Source organism: Calidris pugnax, unplaced genomic scaffold, assembly GCF_001431845.1.
Source record: "Calidris pugnax isolate Ruff unplaced genomic scaffold, ASM143184v1 scaffold91, whole genome shotgun sequence".
Taxonomy (NCBI): domain Eukaryota; kingdom Metazoa; phylum Chordata; class Aves; order Charadriiformes; family Scolopacidae; genus Calidris; species Calidris pugnax.
Window position 1 is genome coordinate 930,731 of NW_015090898.1, and position 18,656 is coordinate 949,386.

General features: G+C 46.5%; 1 protein-coding gene across 1 annotated transcript in view; it reads right to left on the reverse strand.

Annotated features, from left to right (window-relative positions):
* The window catches only part of MAGI3 (membrane associated guanylate kinase, WW and PDZ domain containing 3), a 49,321-nt gene that overhangs the window by 12,940 nt on the left and 17,725 nt on the right, over positions 1-18,656 (reverse strand). The window contains exons 5-16 of the mRNA XM_014948442.1: positions 17,961-18,170; positions 16,475-16,649; positions 15,572-15,651; positions 12,504-12,561; positions 11,457-11,551; positions 10,514-10,702; positions 8,463-9,071; positions 7,440-7,471; positions 4,999-5,152; positions 4,321-4,412; positions 2,901-3,093; positions 1,659-1,844 (exon numbers count right to left, since the gene is read on the reverse strand). Coding sequence (XP_014803928.1) covers positions 1,659-1,844; positions 2,901-3,093; positions 4,321-4,412; positions 4,999-5,152; positions 7,440-7,471; positions 8,463-9,071; positions 10,514-10,702; positions 11,457-11,551; positions 12,504-12,561; positions 15,572-15,651; positions 16,475-16,649; positions 17,961-18,170 — 2,073 coding nt within the window. The remainder of the gene's footprint in view (positions 1-1,658; positions 1,845-2,900; positions 3,094-4,320; positions 4,413-4,998; positions 5,153-7,439; positions 7,472-8,462; positions 9,072-10,513; positions 10,703-11,456; positions 11,552-12,503; positions 12,562-15,571; positions 15,652-16,474; positions 16,650-17,960; positions 18,171-18,656) is intronic.

An 18,656-nucleotide genomic window follows, 5' to 3' on the forward strand; every position in this document is an offset into this window, starting at 1 on the left:
TCTGCTCTGCTTCCCCACGCCTCCGAACCAGCCTCTCACTCCTCTGCACGCCTCAAAGCACAGCAAAATTGGCTCCTCTTCTCCCCAAATCTCATCAGGCCTCTTCCATGAAGGAACAGCCTCACTGCCCCTTTGTAGCTCGTTTCCCAACACCTCTCCAGACCAACCCCCACGTGTCACACGTGTTCGTGCTGGTGCTTCATGTGAGCACCCGTTTGTGTCTCCAGAGCCTGAGGTGGGTTCAATGGGTACCTGGTTTGAGGGATACCTGTTTTCTGTAGGTGCTGCTCTCCCAAACAGGCTTTCCTCCGAGGGATGGGAGAGGTGAGGAGCACTATACGCCTGCCAGGATTATCCACTGCCTTTTCGAAGCCATGACAGCAAATCCCAAACACTTTCACAGCATCATCAGCCACCCAAGATTAAAAAGCCATCAAGGATTGTTTTAATGAGCTAGCACACGCAGAAGTTACTGCGAAGGAACAGACACTGATGCCTTCTAGCATTTACCAGGAGTTTAAATTTTAATTACACTTCCCTTAATAGACTGTTTTTTTAAGTATTATATAAACCTAAGAGCCAACTGTGCCGAGCAAAGCACCGCGGGGCTGCAGACTCAATGGCTGATCACTTGGTTTAAAGTATCCTGGCCTGAGAAAAATGCAGCAGCTTCTTGACAAACCATGGCCCAGAAAAGTTGTGCACAGACCACGTCCCCAGCCTGGGGAGGCACCGGTGTCTCCTCCTCCCTGTGTGTCAGAAACAGCCCAGACCGCAGGGCTTGTGCTTCCAGCACTGGAACTGGTTTCAGTTGTAATATCAAATAAATAGGGATTTGGAGCACATTCTCAGACGAAAACGATGTCTGTAGTACAGTCATACTATAATAGAATGCCAATAAATTATAGAATAATTCAGTTTATAATATTTTTTCGTAATATCTGACTGACCACACAAGCACACCACCACCCCACGGTGACAGTCACACGTGGGAGGGTGACAGCTCGTCCTGCCTCTGCCACTGGAACCCAACAACAGCTCTGTGCCCAACCCTTCCCTGTGCTGTCCCAGCTTCCACGGCTGCTGGCCTTAACCTTCTTGAAAAGGTACCATCTGAGCCAAGGCTGCATCACACTCCAAATATCCATCGTGTGAATTCAGTACAATGTTATTTAGAAACCGTTTTTTTCTGTGCTCCTGCTGGTTTTTTATTGTGCAGTAAAATGAAGTGGAAAAACAGAAGTGTCTGAGGCTCAATAAAACACAAACACACTTTCAAGCCATCAACGTGTGTCTGGAACCAGCTGAGGAAGTTTCAGGGGGGTGATTTACACCAGGGAGCTAAAGGAACTGAATAAGGACTTTGGGAGTTACCTGTACCTTAATGCCAGTGACTGGAGTTTGGTTTTGGGTGAACACACCGAGCTGGCTCCTATTCCAAGAGCTGACACAGATAACCCTGCTTTCTCAGCGTTTCCCCCAAAATTTGAAATTCTCCCTGATGAGGTAATATAAAACTATTAAAACTAGACTTCCATTAAAACACCTATGAATTAACACAGTGTGAGACTCTCCATCACCACAGCCTGAGCTCTGTCCTGCAGACCACCCCGTGCCAGGCACACACTGTTCATGGCCCAGCAGAAGATGGCACTTACCACCTGGAGGAGGTTTGTTCTTTGAGGTGAGGATGACGAAGCCAAAGCCTTCGTTCTCCTTCCGCTGCAGACGCACATCATAGACCTCTGGGGACTGCTGGTTTGCAAACTCCACCCGATTCAGTCGGGGAGAGCCGTTCTGTGCCAGGACAGGCTGCAACTCCTCCTCCTCTGCTTGCTTCTCCCCTTGTGGGTAACAAAAAAAAAACAAGTAAGAAAAACCCAACACTGCTGTTTTCCCAAGGAACTACAGCAAAACTGTACATCTCAGTGCCAGCATGAGGAAGCACTGCCAGGGAAAGTAAGGGGTGAGTTTATTAATGATACAATTTGGATCAAACAGAAATCAGAGGCAGGACAAGGCACTTGAAGCCCAGAGCCCTCTCCAAGAGCTCAGAGCTCGGCAGGGAGATGCTGCTGCACCCCAGGATGCACAGCCCTGGCAGGGACACAGGCTGCACAGCCCTGGCAGTGAGGACACAGGCTGCCAGTGTGATCTGCAGCCTTTTGATAGTAGAAAAACATTGTGGCTTTTCCGCACGCTGCAAGTGCATCTCTGGCAGAAGTGCAGCTACAAACTACAACTATTGCTATCTTAAGTGAAGAACAACTGTTTACTTGGAACAATGTAAAAGTTTTTTAAGAGGCAGTTTGATGAGAGAAGCCAGACTTTCTTTTAGAAAACCAACAGAATTGCAGCCCTGAAGCAGTCTGTCTATCAGAAGGCATCTTAAAGGAATCTAGAATTGATCCTAAAAATAACTTTTTCCTTTTACTCGCATATTCTCAGAATTAACAGTTGAATAATGCAATGGAAAAGCAATACTAGTCAGTAATGGGAACAGGGGACCATCTCCAGTTCTCCTGATCTCCACCCCAGCTCTGCGAGAATTGATCTTAAAAATAACTTTTTCTTTTTACTCGCATATTCTCAGAATTAACTGTTGAATGATGCAATGGAAAAGCAATACTGGTCAGTAATGGGAATGGGGGACCAGTTCTCCTGATCTCCACCCCAGCTCTGCCATTCACACCTTCAGCATCATCGCCTCAGGGACAACCATCCCCCCGTGCACTGCCCATCTGGGCACTGCTGTAAAACTGCAGGATCACAAGATGCTTCCCCCAGTTATCTCTGGTTTTAATCCACTAATTCATAGACGCTACACGTAGATGCCAAAAAGACTTGAGAATTGTACCGAAAAGAGACTGCCCTCTCCGGACAGACTGACGGACACGTACCACCGAAGAAGATCTTCCTGCGCACGGTGAGCAGCACCTGCCCGTTCCGCGCAGCGCTGGTCATTAAGTCCAAAACTTGTTTGTGTGACTTCCCTTTCACAGGGACCCCGTCGATACACATCAGCTCATCCGCAGCCCGCAGCCGCCCGTCCTTCTCTGCTGCTCCCAGTGGGATGATGGCCCCGATATAGATCTGTCGGCAGGAGATGAGGACATTTGGGAATATCTGACTGTCCAGCCCCAGCAGAAACAGCCAGCGAGTGTGCTCTGCACAGGCTGACTCAGTGGATACAATCTGGGGGCTCAAAGCATTCAGTAAATACACCGTTAGGGAGGATTTTAATCCTTATTTCCATGAATTCTGGAATTATCACCCTCTCTTGAGCAGATCTGTCAGTTTGCTAAAAAGACCAACTTTTGACATAAGCATACACTGTGCACTTACATAGGTATGATTTCCCAGACATTACTGAAAGCCTCTGTCATCCATTCTACTTATTCTATTATTTTTTTTTACGCAGACTAGGCCAGAGTGATGGGGAAGAAGTAAAAGCTTTCAAAAGAACTCAAATTCACTTCTGAAAAGCCGCTCAGACAGCTCCACGCTTGAAGGTTTTTCATTGCACAGCTTTTGGTGACTGGATAATGAATTCAAGCAGCTGCACTCCCCTTTTATCAGTTTTGTCTACCCCCACCTCATAAAGTGCTACTAAATATAATGCAGATAAGAACAGCCCACGCTATTTCATATGCCACAATCACAACCAGGTCAAATGAAAGATTAAGAATAATTATGGGCAGTAGGTGTTGGAGGTGAGCAGGGGGGGGATCACCTGCACGCAGCGTTCACGATGGGAGATTGACACTGACCCACGGCTGTTACAGAAACCAAACACCACAAACACTACGCAGTGCCACACAAGTCACATTTTTGGGGTTTGCTCTTCGTTTTCTATAAATGCACATTAGGAAAAAAACCACCCAACAGACTAGGGCTGGATCACAGCTGGGAACGGACAATCCCGCATTCCGTAACTGTTATCAGAAAGCCATCGATGAGGGTCTATTCCAAAAGCTTTGCCTCTCGACAGCTGAACCCCATGGTACAGGTCCCAGCACTTCTTCCCAGAGAACAATTTTTGCCTGTTTGGAAACAGCAGGGTGTCCTAAAGCCTGCAGTTGGAGGCAGAGCCTCCCGGGGGATCTGCATCAGCGTCTGCCCCTCTGCCTCCATCTCCCCATTCCCTGGCCATTACTCCCAAGCAAAGGCTCATCCAAGTCCAACCAGTTACTGAATTATCATTTCTGCCATCACTGAACTGCTCAGAACGAGGGGAGATGAAGATGACAGAGAAGAAGGAGTCACCCAGCAGCAATACTGAAAGGTAACACGTAGGAAACCGCGAATCGCTTCACTTACGGGCTGATCGGGTCCATCCCCTCCAAGCACCCGGAAACCAAAGCCTGACTCTTGTTTTCGCAGGAAAACATCCAAATCTCTTGTGTTTGGAGCTAAGACAAAGCAACATTTCAAAACATGTAAGGAGTTATCTTTGATTATTGAAAGATTATGCTTTGGTGGTGCATCCTGACTCTTTTTACGGAGAGAACACAGTAACCAGAAATACAGTAAATAATTCAAACAGTCACATTTTCAGTGGCATTCCCCTTCCAAAATGGAAAAATAAATTTTCAAGAGAAGGCTGAAAAAGGACAGGATGAATTGACAAATGCCAAAGGAGAGATGCCAGCTGCATCCCTGCAGTGGGCAGGATAAAACCAGTCTGTGATACAGCTCAGAGCAGCCTCCTACAGACTCTGAAATGGTCGGGTCTACTTCAGAACCAGGTCATCCTTCAGACCATTTCTGTGATTAACTGCTTTACTGTAAATATGGCTGAAACATATTGTATCTTTTTTTTTAAAAAGGCATTCCAGACTTTTCTAATTTCTGTATGAATTTTGCATTGCTTGAACTGTTTTATGGAGAGGAGGTTAAAAAACTCAATACCAAAATCACAACGGTTTTACCACATGTATGGCAAAGAAAAAAATCCTTCTGAACTGAGCAATTCCAAGCTGGAGTTGGTGTACTCACGTTTGTCCTCGTATATAGACTTAGACTTCAGGTAGACTTCTGAAGGGTCCAGCTTAGGAGAGCCCGACCGAACGGCCGTGGGAGGGAAGGGCATGGGCTGAGGGATGGGGTCCCCGACAGCTTCCAGACTCCCCGAGCTGTCCTGCTTCTCCTTCTGCAACACACCCCACAAACACCACCTTAACCCAAACGTAAGGGGACCCGTGTACTCGGGTGTGCAAAGACAACAAACATCACACAGGGGGGAAATGCAGAGCAAAACAAGGGAACAGGGGAATCATAGAATCATAGAATGGTCTAGGTTGGAAGAGACCCTTGGGATCATCGAGTCCAACCATCTCCCCTACTCTACAAAGTCCTCCCCTACACCATGTCCCTCAGCACTGCATCTAAACGGCCCTTAAACACAGCCAGGGATGGGGACTCCACCCCCTCCCTGGGCAGCCTGTTCCAATGCCCGACCACTCTTTCGGTGAAAAATTCTTTCCTAATGTTCAGTCTAAACCCACCCTGTTGGAGCTTGAAGCCGTTCCCTCTCATTCTGTCACTAATTACCTGTGAGAAGAGCCCAGCACCAACCTCTCTACAGTGTCCTTTCAACTCGACGTAGCTCTTCCCACACACGTCTGCTCCTGGGGCCGGGTTTCTATGGCCACCAGGCTGAGAAGGAGGTTGAAGTGACCAATGTCCGGAGATGACCAAAGCCACCAGCTCCTGCTGGCTCTGGGCCATGGGATGACACAAGGGGGACAGGACCTCCTCCAGCCAGAGCTCCAAGCTCTGGACCACGGGCAGGAGGGCTCGGTGGGGATGGCCCAACACCAGCACCCCAGGCTGCTGCAGGTGTCCTGGGGCATCACAAAAACCAAGCAGGAGGAATACACTCGGGCAGTGCAGGAATTAGTAATTCAGTACTTGCATATTTTTTTAATGACCTGATAGCTGCAACACTCCTATTAGTATTTCATGAAGAAAGGAGACCGAGCATCCTTGTGGTCTCCCAGCCTAATTGCCAGTCGATGATGCACTAAAGTAACTCCAAATACTTATTCTGGGCTGAAACCCAGGAAACTGGAACATGGTCATCTGCATGTGTCTGTGCGTGTTAAACAGAAGCACAAGCAGAACAGCCTTAGCTATGCCCTTTTACGAGGAGTGGAGAGAACTCCCCCGAGGGGTTTAGCACTTTGACACTTCTTGTATGTTTACAAACACACGAACTTGCCCTTTTTAACAGAGCTATTTTGCCACGCTGCTTAATGCCACTGAACATCGAGTGCTCCGTGGGAAGCTGGTACTGCCCATGCTGGGATGCCAGTCCTGAGCCCAAAGGATTTTCAGGGTGCGGTGAGACGGGAGCCTGACGAGCCCCGTGCCCCCAAACCACAGGGATTTACCCCAAATCGTTGGGGTGGGCAGCTCTACGGATGCAAGGAAAGGAACCTGCAAAGCTTATGGGGTGCAGCCTGTCCCACGCTCACATTATCCCCTGCTGGGACACAGCATCAATACTCAACAGCCAGACAAAGAGAGGAAAAGAAGCTACATCTACCTCTTGGAAATGGGCTCTTCCTAAAATGAAATAATTTGTTCTGTACAAGAAACATTATAAAGAAACAGCTCCGTTCACTGACCAGCCTCATTTGTACAAGAAGCACTCAACGACAGAAAGATGCATTACTAGCAGCATTAACAAATCAGGAGGGATTTTATTAAGCCCAAGGATTCTTTACTGAGCTAATATATATTAAAGATACTGCAACAGATCGAGCTGCCAAGAATAATGAGTGTCAAACCAGAAATGCACAGCTATGTAGAGACTTCCTGAAAATATGGATTCAAAGATAAGCAAGCACTTTAAAATGGGAGAACGAGCCAGCCCATTAAGTCTATGCAAGGATTGAGCAGTATCAAAGTACCGTAAACCTCCTTCAGAAATCCCATTTCACTTTAATATGGGTAATTAGCAATGAAAAAAACATAAATACTGTATTTTGTTTCCCTTTTAGTGGGCACTCTGACAGCAGTTACTTAAGACAATGAATTCATGCCAGCCAAGTAGATGTGGTTTTGCTGAACCATCCTGCGGATACCCCAGGGACTGACATCCTGAGAAGATGAGATTTCAAAAGCAGGTCAAAGAGTGCACACAGACAGGAATTTCAAATATAGTGCAAAAAAGGGAAATAATGATAGAATTTATGTGACAATGTCATATTTAAAATCATGACAACACTACACCGTCATCACACAAGATCTTTGCTGCATTCTTGATTCCCCAGCAGTAAGAGAAGAGATATCCATCACCTCCATTAGACAACTCAAAAAAATCAAGGGATTCTCTTGTGTTAAGTAGACCCTATTTATGAGTCTGTTTTGCAACCAAACACCCCCGAATATGCTCCATCAGAAACAAATTTAAATACATAGCTAATACTCACCGCTTTGGCAGTTTTGGTAGGTGAGGGTGGACCTGAAGGAAACACAATGTAGAAAGCTATCTCAATACTAGGTCACCAAAAGTTTAAACAGCTTTAATGCAATATAATCAGCTCCTCCTGGGTGGAAAATCATAACTGCTTATTCACTCCTCTTTTAAGTGACAAAGTGAGGGTTCATTTGACCAAAAACATCACTTGAGAGAAGTCTCAAATCAGAACTGCGAGCCGTGTAACAACAAAACCCATCTATTTCTCTTTTTGCTCAGTGCTGGTCAATCGAATCACACAGCAGTTCCTTGCTACAGAGACCTCCTGAATTTGTGTCGAGGAATTTCACTTGCTGCCAAAGAAATCTAGTTATTTCCTTAGCTGATTGAGGAATAGCAGCATTCATACAGCAACAGACCTGAAGATTTTTGCCAGTAACTGATGGATGTGACACCCCCAGGCTGCAAGAAAAGCCTAAAGGGACGCTCAGCAGCCACGTGTCACTTCCTAATTCCTCCAGCTCCTGGCAAAGGCACACTACCCACTACTCAGCTTTTTGGGAAAAGACACCTTCTTGCCTGTGACTGACAGTCAACGAAGAGGTATAACTATGCAAACGCAAAAATGAGCATTATCTTGGTATTTCCAGCGACCAGCTCCACCTCATCACTGCCGTTCCCTCCTGTCTCCTGTGGCCACCAGCCCATTACAGCTACAGTTACTGGAACACACTTGGAGAGCCTCTATCCATCATGTGCTTTGTGTTACGCTAGAGCCTGCATTTCTGCTTTAGCGCTCCCCAGACACTTGGAAGAGACAGCGCATAAACGTATCGCAATAAAATTTCTGAAAAAAAAAACCCTTAGCAACATGCTCTCACCCCAAATCCTCAGGGGTATAAATTAAACTTGGAACATAACAGCTCAGAGGCATAATAAGCTGCTACTTAGCTGTCAAGACTGGACACGATTTAGGTATCACACTAAAAAGGACTTTTAAAAAGCATATAACCGTATATGACAACTGTGAATTTACCTCCTCTTAAGATGAGCAGCGGCACCTCTGCTCCTACTGGGAACTGCTTCAGCACCTCCACCACCTGCAGGTGTGTCAAGCTCTGCACGTTCTGATGGCAAATCTCCTTGATGACGTCCCCTTTCTGAAGACCCTGGCACCACTGGCTGTCCAAAATCATCTTCACCTTCTGTCCTGTAGGACTGTCCGCAATGGCAAACCCAAAGCCTTTAGGACCTTTGATGAGAGGAATGGTGACCAGCTCCGGCTGGGAGCCTCCTGAGGAGGCAAGAGAGATCCTCTGCTCAGTTGTGTCCATGGAAGGGCCGTTGAGACGACCATTAACCAACATAGGGCCCATCTTCCCGTTCTGGTCCAACACAACCGTTCCTGCTATTAAATCCTGGCTGGCCACACACACATCCCCCTTGGCCACAGGAGGTCCATTAATGATGGGTGTAGCTGTCACAATGTCCACCACAGGGTCTTCGTTGTCATCAGGAAGAGGGTAACCACGACACAAAGTCATGTTCACGTACTGATTGACAGGAACGAGCTGAAACATCTGGACAACATCTGCATGGGTATGGCCCAGGACACAACTTCCATTTATGTCTACAATGACATCCCCTGTCACAAAGGAAAGTTCAACAGCGTCAAAACCAGAAACAAAAGCACCCAGATCTCCAACACCCAGAGCTGTTGGAGGCTCCAAGCAAAAGCCCAAGGAGGGAATCACTCTGCAGTCTCCAAAACTAGTAATGAACGGTGGCTGGGCCATCACCTCCTGGCGATCTGTTGCCAGAAAGCACAAAGGATTTCCTCTTTGCATTTATTCTATTTCATCTCAGAACACAGCGTACTAAAGATATAAAGTTTAATCTGCAGCAGATTTAAAAAATGCCAGTGTCCGGGCAGAGGAGATGAAGCAGCGCACGCACACTCCTGCAAGCAGATGTCTTCCCCTTTAATTCATATGGTACAGCATCTAAACTCCACCCAGAATAAATCGGATTTTTTTTGGGGGGGGGGTCCTATGTTTATTTTAGGACTGGCTGAACTTAAGCTCGGATTGCGCCCACACACGTTCCATGTCTCACACTGTGCCCACACAGGGCTAAACTCGTATTTTCAAACTGGAGCAGATGGAATCTGGTTTCGGGATCTCCAGATCCTGAAACCTCGTTTCATAATTTTCACCATTTTGATCAGGAAACTTTGCATGTGCACTACAATATTCCCAGCAAATGGTCTATTCTCCTAAATGCCTGGCAATGAGTGATCCAGAACTCTCTTACAGCATGACCTGCAGCAGGGACAGACCCACGTCCCCCCACAGGAACCCTCCCACCCCAGCACCACGCTGCGGGGTCCTCCTCCATCCCACAGAGGAGGAAAGGAACCCCGCACAAACCATTCACACGACGGGTCAGCAACGGACGGGCAATCCTTTCATTTCATCTCATTAGTAAATAGCATTAAATCATCTAAAGCATGAACCCTTCTCTAAAGATTAAGGGCATTTATGTGATACGTAAAGAAGCATTTTGATTTTTATAGTATGCAAACCGTACGTTACAGTGAGCTTACAGGTAACTTAATTAAACATATAACACCATGGGCTGCAGGTGCTCTGGCCCCTCGTTCCCTCCCTTCCCAGTGCCCACAGCTTTCCCTGGCCTTCCTGCTGCAGGCTTTTTGCAGTTTCAGTATTTAGTGTTATGTTTTTTGGCAGCAACAAGGTACAACAGAGACCAGGATTCAAACACACTATTTTTACTTTCCGTATAGAGAGGGAACAAAAGGCCGTTCCGTCAACAACCACGAAGCCAAAAGCTCTGGTTGAAGCAGAACTGCTGAAATCTTCAGAAATGTCCTCAAAGTAGATCTGTATCTAGAATGCTGCTTCTGAGCCACGGTTCTGCACAGATCTCTCACAGACCTGGGAACGATTTCATTGAGCGAGGGGGTCATTTTCAGAGGGGATGGAGTCACCCAACCTCCTGCCCCTCAGGAGCTGCACTCTCTAAAAGCAGCACAGAAACTGGGAGTTTAGAGAAATAACACTTTACCTGGTGCAATTCTCCCATCTTGTGCAGCGGGGCCGTCTTTTAACACGTTCTTCACCTGCAGGAACTCATCAGGTCTGTCCCCTCCAATGATGGTGAAGCCAAAGCCCATTGTACTTTTTTTCAGCGCTGTCCGTATGAGCGCTCCCGTGAGCTGGGCTGGGTCTCTCGTGAAGACAGACTTCTCTGCTCCTTTAGAGTTATGGAATAAAGAGCCATGAAGGCAGGAAACCAGGGTTAGTTTCAGTAATTTCTTTCTTTTTTTGGGTTCAGGGTGTAATACAGGTTAAGGATTTTTTGGTTAGCACTGGCTGACCTTAGCACTGTTACGGAGGAAAGCAAACAGGACACTGTAACGCTCCTTCACAACTGAGGTAAGTGAACCAGTTTCAGTAATTTCTTTGTTTGTTTGGGTTTAGGGTGTGATACAGGTTAATGATTTTTTGGTTAGCACTGTTACAGAGGAAAGCAAACAGGACACTATAACGCTCCTTCACAACTGAGGTAAGTGAACAGGAAAGTCTGAGTGTTTCCAAGACCATAGAATAGACTACAACAGCACTGGAATGAAAGCTCCCATCTGTAATTCCCAGTTCTACACTCCACCCCCTGAATACCAAGCTTAAAGTAGATCAAAAGCATAAAAATTCTATGTGTGGTTTAACCTGCATCTCCTGCCTGGCTCTTCTAACACTCCCTATATTCAAAAGCTGCTCATGGCAACCAGCTTGGAACAATCAGAATTATTTTAAAGCAGTCTTATGGTCTTGATTCAATTTTAACATTTAAAAAATTGTTCAAAAAACCCTGCAGATTTGGGAGGGCAACACCACAATGGCCAGCACGAAGACAAGGCTAATGCCTTGATTAATTCCAGCATCAGTTACTTACAATCACAGTGGCAGATAAAGATGCTGGTGACAAAGAACACACCGTTCAGTGGTACCTGATTTTGAAGAGCCAATGTCAGTCTGTCCCAGCTGTTTTTTCCTTTTGGCTTCCAACACCGGGTTTTCAAACTGAGTTTTCTGGTTAATGTGACTGCAGACATACAGAAGCTTGATTAGGATCTCAGCAGAAAGCTGAAATTTCAACCACAAAAGATACCTCTGCAAATACTATTTTTTTGTATCTCAGATTTAGTGCTCTGGAGGAATGACAATAAACAATCATAATCAACACTGAAAGCTTTTTTGTTTTTTCAACAACCCTATTTACTTTAAGAGCCAATACAATTCTACTTCCTGTAGTTATCAGGTAGAGCAAACCTTCAATCCTTTCTGCAAATTTTCAGAAGGTTGTAATAAATTAGAACTGAGAAAATCTGCTTTTTCTCTTTTGTTATGTGTTGCTTCCATCTACCTACAATGTTTACAAACTCAGACATCACCGTTTTAGGAGCAGACGCCAGAGCAGTACAGCAGAGTGGGAAAAACCAGTAAGTTTGAGCAGAATTTAAATGCCTGGGTTGGTGTTGCAAAGTCAAAACCCATGAGCTTGTTCTCTGAAGCTGAGGCTTTCAACTCTACTAATTTCCTTCTCCGTGGCTGAAGGGAGTCTTAATTTACTCTGACCTGAAGGAGATTCAGACGGGCTCTGGCAGCAATTTAGGAGTTATTTACTCGGCTCTTTGGTGACAGAGATGAGATACAACTTACTCTTGCTCTTTGGCAGTTCTCAGGCGCTGCTCTTAAATCAAGTGACCCCATCCTTGGTAGAGCTAACAAAAATGACATCAGCTCATTCCCATTAATGAATGGCTTTGGCTGCCACTTGTGCTCCCACCCCGGTGGTAACGGGCTCATGAGTCACCGATGTCCCAGCTTGGACCTCCCCGGGGGAGAGGGTGTCCCTGCACTCTCTGCCTTGGGGCTGCTGCTGTGGGATGTGGTGAGTGCTCCCGTTGCACCACAGCCCACACACACCTCACAGCCACGGCTCCCCTGCCTTCTGCTCAAGGTACAACCACCTCCAATTATTAATTAGCACTTACTCAACGTAGTACGTTCCGTATTGAGGGTCTTCGATTTTTTCCCACCCATAAGGAAGTTCTGCAATCAAGAAGAACAGAGTTCCCCATTACAGTGGAAAACTATCTGCAAATATCAGAGTTTTTATGGAGGAGCGAGAGGACAGATTACAGACTCATGAAAAATATGAGGAAAATACAGGTCCTTTACACTTCCCCTCATCTGTTTGATGGTACGAAGGGTACCAGCCTGTTCCTGGGACTCTGGAGCTCTCTAACTCTCACTCTTTGTTCCACTGATGAGACTTGTATTCAACAAAATCACACCACTTTAAACATATAATAAACTTAAAAGACAAGACACAAACTAGGTTATAAACCTATAAGGGGGAAGAAAAATACATTATTTAATCTGGCTATAAATTATTAATGCGATTTGATAGTTGTTGACTTCATAAACTATACAATATGAATATGGTCACAGTGCTTCTGCCCCCAATACACCACAAATTAGAGCTATAAATGCTTGGTGGGATCTCAGCCCGAGCTTGTAAACCCAGGCACCTCCACTCCCCTTGAACCTTCTGTTTCAGAGCCCCTGGCAGATGCAATGCTGCCTCTGTTTATCCTCTCAATAACATCAGGACATTTCACTGCATTCTGACACCACTCAGAACAGTCACAGCCCTCCGTGCTGAGCAGGATGAGCCCCCCCTGGGGGAGGCTATTTAGCCCCCATGTCTATAATCCAGTGAGACCCCCCCAGAATCAGGCAGTGCCTGTGTTGGGGTGGGCACGTCCAAGGCAGCCTGATGGCTCCTGCACCACTGCAGGCTGCTGACATGGCTTGGGCATCCCTTAAGCCGGGGGGGATAAAAAAATACCCATTTGATACAGGTACCAACAGTTCCATGGGAAAAGCACCTTTTTATGGCAAATTCTGAGTCTGGTAAGACGGTGCCCAGCAGCAGATCATTACTGACTGAAGGCGATGAGCAGGTAACACAGAGGTCCAAGCTTTACTGCTCGAGTTATCTTGACCATGGAAATGTTAAGTACCAGCATAATAGACACAGCCAGGCAGCTTGACATTCGCAGGATAAAATTGCCATGTCACCTTGTTCGAGGCTGCCCCAAATTTGGCGCTAACAGGAATTCTCCCAGCATATGACAGCATGTTCCCAATTATTAATACCAGCATCACTCCACAGGGTTTGACAAAAGACCCAGTGGGTCCATTCATTTAAATGTTGTTCATTTGGATATCCTGCATCTCTCTGTTTAAAGTGCTCTCTTTATCCCGTGGTGAGCTGCACATATGTTTAATAAGCAGCCGTACGCGCCCGTGGCTCCAGCTGGCGTCATTATGAATACGGGATTGTCAGGCTGTGCAGTGGAGAAGACGACAGGCTATTCTGAGTCTGCCTCAGCTTTTGTAACGTGTCAGGCATTTTGCTGAAGATACGAGCTATTCAGTGCTTTTCTGGCTGACTAAACTGCATGCCTGTGTAGGAAATGGTTGCAGGAATTGTCCACAGGCCAACCATCAACCTGACCTTAAGTCCTGAAGCAACAGTGTGAAGAGTTTAAGGGAGTCAGATCAGTCCCTCTTACTCCAGCTTTACTGCTCGAGTTATCTTGACCATGGAAATGTTAAGTACCAGCATAATAGACACAGCCAGGCAGCTTGACATTCGCAGGATAAAATTGCCATGTCACCTTGTTCGAGGCTGCCCCAAATTTGGCGCTAACAGGAATTCTCCCAGCATATGACAGCATGTTCCCAATTATTAATACCAGCATCACTCCACAGGGTTTGACAAAAGACCCAGTGGGTCCATTCATTTAAATGTTGTTCATTTGGATATCCTGCATCTCTCTGTTTAAAGTGCTCTCTTTATCCCGTGGTGAGCTGCACATATGTTTAATAAGCAGCCGTACGCGCCCGTGGCTCCAGCTGGCGTCATTATGAATACGGGATTGTCAGGCTGTGCAGTGGAGAAGACGACAGGCTATTCTGAGTCTGCCTCAGCTTTTGTAACGTGTCAGGCATTTTGCTGAAGATACGAGCTATTCAGTGCTTTTCTGGCTGACTAAACTGCATGCCTGTGTAGGAAATGGTTGCAGGAATTGTCCACAGGCCAACCATCAACCTGACCTTAAGTCCTGAAGCAACAGTGTGAAGAGTTTAAGGGAGTCAGATCAGTCCCTCTACTTATGGATTCAAGTATTATATCATGTCCCATGCAAAAGGTATCATAAAATCATAGAATTGCCCAGGCCAGAAGGGACCTCCAAAGGCCATCTGTTCCGCCCTCCCCTGCGGTCAGCAGGGACACCCCCAACTAGACCAGGTTGCCCAGGGCCTCGTCGAGCCTCTCCTTGAATATCTCCAGGCAAGGGGCCTCAACCACCTCCCTGGGCAACCTGTTCCAGTGCTCCACCCCCCTCACAGTGAAGAACCCTCTCCTCATCTCCAGTCTAAAGCTGTTCCCCTCCAGCTTGAAGCCATTGCCCCTCGTCCTGTCACTGCAGGCCTTTCTAAACAGGCTCTCCCCAGCCTTCCTGTAGGCTCCCTTCAGGTACTGGAAGGCTGCTATTAGGTCTCCCCAGAGCCTCCTCTTCTCCAGGCTGAACAACCCCAGCTCCCTCAGCCTGTCCTCGTAGCAGAGGTGCTCCATTAGCAAAAGGTATCATGCTGTATCTTCTTCATTACTCCTATATTCTAGCACCTATGGATCTTCTCCTCCTGCCACATTCCACCTGCACAACAATTTCCAGTGAGATCATCACCAACACACGCAGCTTTCTCCCTAGAATGATGGTTACTGGAACAAAACACCTCATTCTCCTCTCAGGAATGCAGATAAACCCACCATCCTGCCAGATTCTACTGCTCCAGGGAAAACACACCGTGGACTTTCCCAGTCTTAGCTGAAACCCTATTGCCACCAAAGTGGGGACACTCAGCACTGCTCCCATCCCCTGCACCTGGAAGCAGCTCCCACCACAGCAGTGACAGGTCGTGTCCAGCTCTGACCGACTCAGACATTTATCAGCCAAGGGTAACAAACGAATTCTGAACATCTCACCTCCATCTTCACAGTCCTCTGGAGCTTTGGCTTTCTTACAGAGCCGCGGATCAAGCCACGTGGTTGTCTTGGTGTTGTGGCTGTGGAGCAGAACACACCGTTGGGTAAGAGAACCCCCTCAGACTGAAGAAACTTTGCTTTACTCTGACTGTTAGATGTTTACTACCATGTGCAAACTGTAGCCTTAAGATAATGTGACCTTTACTTGTGCCTCAGTCACACCATAAAATGCTAAAAAAAGGCAACAACAATGCTCAGAGGTAGGAGCACATTGGACACTCTCCAGGACAGATGTGAAATGTTAGAGGTGAAAACACTCTCCCCAGGAGCTCATGTGGGAATATCAGCTGTTTCTACCTGAAAGGAAACAACATTTTTAGCCTCTTCTTCTGCTTAAATCTCAGTCAGTTTTTTGTTTCCTTTAGAAATTAATAAATGAGGCTGTTCCCCATGTGCACATATGAGCTGTGTTCCTATTCTGGGTTTAATCTGTGCTGTCTGTGTTCTCTAGCAGCATTCCCAGCCAAGGAACACAAGCAGCGAAGAAAGAGTAAACAAGCTCTCCCATTTCAGAGAAATTTGACATAGTGAAGGTTTACAAAATGTCATACCTCACCTAATGCCCACCCAGCCTTTAATTTTGTGAGATACAGAACTCGTATTACAAACAAACTGGGTTTGCACGTGGAACCATAAGGTTTTTCCTGCGTGATGGCAATTGTACCAGGCATGCAGCAGAGGTGACCAGCAATAAGGGACAGAACAGCAGAAATACATGAAATTTCACACAGAAACAGAAGCAGTCAGAGCACGAGAGAGGACTAAGAGCTTCCCAAGCACAGCCCACCAGCAATTCCCCCCCCACCGTGGGGCAGAGCAGCCCCTCCATGTGTGTCCACTCACTCGATGAAGTAGATCATGCCCGTGTCGGTGTAGGCCATCTCCCAGTTCTTGGGCAGCGGTTCCAGGGTTTCATCCCTCGACAAGTAATTCCTGAAATCCATGGAGCTGCTTGTCTGGTTGTAGCTGGGAACAGGTTTCATCCAGTCAGGAGAATCTGAATGTTTTTCTTTGTTTTCTGCAGTTGTTCGGGGAAAGTGTTACTATTTGTCAGTTGTTTATGTTGTTTCTCACCAAGAACCACCCTCTTAATCTGGCTACGAGTGGATGTCAAACACGTCCCTGTATGTGATGTGCATTTTTCCACTACTTTTTTTTCAGCTGTGAACTTTGAAAAGCTGACACGAAAACACTGAACTCTGCTTTTCCCCTGCCAAACAGAATTAACCTCGTATTATGTGTCTGAGCCTACGCTGAAAAATCAACGCTGGCCCAAATCCAAGTTGACTCCACTTTGGTGCCGTTCCCACACAGAGAGCAGTGTTTGTAATGCCATCAACTCCCCCCAGATCCTACTGATATTCCTCAAAGCACCAGAACGAAACGTAGAGAAGACCCAAACTACCCAACAACCCTCCCGCAAGCCACAAGGGGAAAAAGATCCCCAAAATCTCTGCAGAAAACTTTAAATGCAAGCCAACAACCCTCCCTCAAGCCACAAGAGGAAAAAGATCCCCAAAATCTCTGCAGAAAACTTTAAATGCAAGTGTCCACCCTCCAGCCCCGAGGTTGCTCTCAGTGCCCTCCCTCACACCACAGTGTCCAAGACCTTGCATACCCCAGAGCTCACAAGATTGGGGGGGTCTGCTCAATAATTCTGTCTTAGACACTCATGCAGGATCATCCACAAATGCAACGTGATGGCTTCCCCCTGCCACCAGCACCCACCCTCCATGAGGAAGGGTGACAGCCCAAGGACAAGGACACCCTGCCCAGCTCTGACACGTCCCACCAGACACGTCCCAGGCTCACCATGCTCAGCTGTACTTCCCTCCACACACTCCCCTTCGGGCAGTTTCAGGTTGTGTGACAGTTCCCTTAACGAGAATCACCTGAAAACTGTACAATATGAGCTAGGGCTGCCCCTTAAACCACTCGTTTTGCTCTAGTCTCCGGTACAGAAATCAGTAATCTCCCCAAAACGAAACACTAACATTTCCAGGGCAGGAACACACTCTACAAAGGATGCTGTTAATTTGGAGAGTGCACAGATTTTTCCTTCCTCCTCATGTAACTGGCCGATACCCAGCACTGCGTGTTCTCCGCTGAGCACTGCTCTCTGTGATGCAACTGCACATCTGGCTGGGAGAACAGCTGTTTCTTTTTAAAAGATCATTTCAAAATCCAGTAAAAACACCAGTCTGAATAGAAAACTGCCTTCAAACCTTACCAAAACTAAGGAAGTGGTTCAAGCAAGTGCGAATGTTATCTGTATAGTTCTTACCCATCCCTACAATACTGCAGGGAATTTCTCCCCTTGTCAACCAACCTATCCCTCCGCTGCCATTAACCGCGTCCTTCTCCTCCTCTTCCTCCTCCTCGGGGAGAGAACTGTCCATCCTTTGCATTTTGCTGACGGACGTGGTTCTTTTCCTCTGCGTTTCAGTATCAAAATCATTGTCAAAAATAACTTGATCCACTGGATCAGGCTGGAAGGGGCTGGGCTCTGCCGGAGGCTTCGGAGTGCCGTAAAAATTACCTGGTGAGGAGAGAGAAATGAAGATCATGGAAGGGTGACACTGCAGTGAGGGTGTCATTGCCCTTGTGCACCTATTTAAGGTGTTTTCAGTGAAAAGACTTGAACTGTAACTTCTCTTCTTAAAGAAGAATCAGCACTGTCAAAAACCAATCACCAGTCAAAACCTATTTATCCCCACATTGTCTTTCTGCCAGTGATGCTATTGTACATCACAAAACAGTACGTTTAGTTCAAAATTTCTACCCTGCCCCAGGTTTTCAAAGAAAAAGACGGATTTGTTACTTTGCCTGGAATTCACTAACGTGCCATAAAGAGACTTGGGGAACAGTCTGAGAGAAGCAAAGCAGTGAAAATCAATTGTCGTTACTCTATACACTGCGTAACTGATGAACAGAGTAATGTGCAGCAACAGAAACACACTAAAGTCAAAAAGCAAATTCATTTTGTGCAGAAACATAAAGTACCTATTTACATAAAAACAGTTAC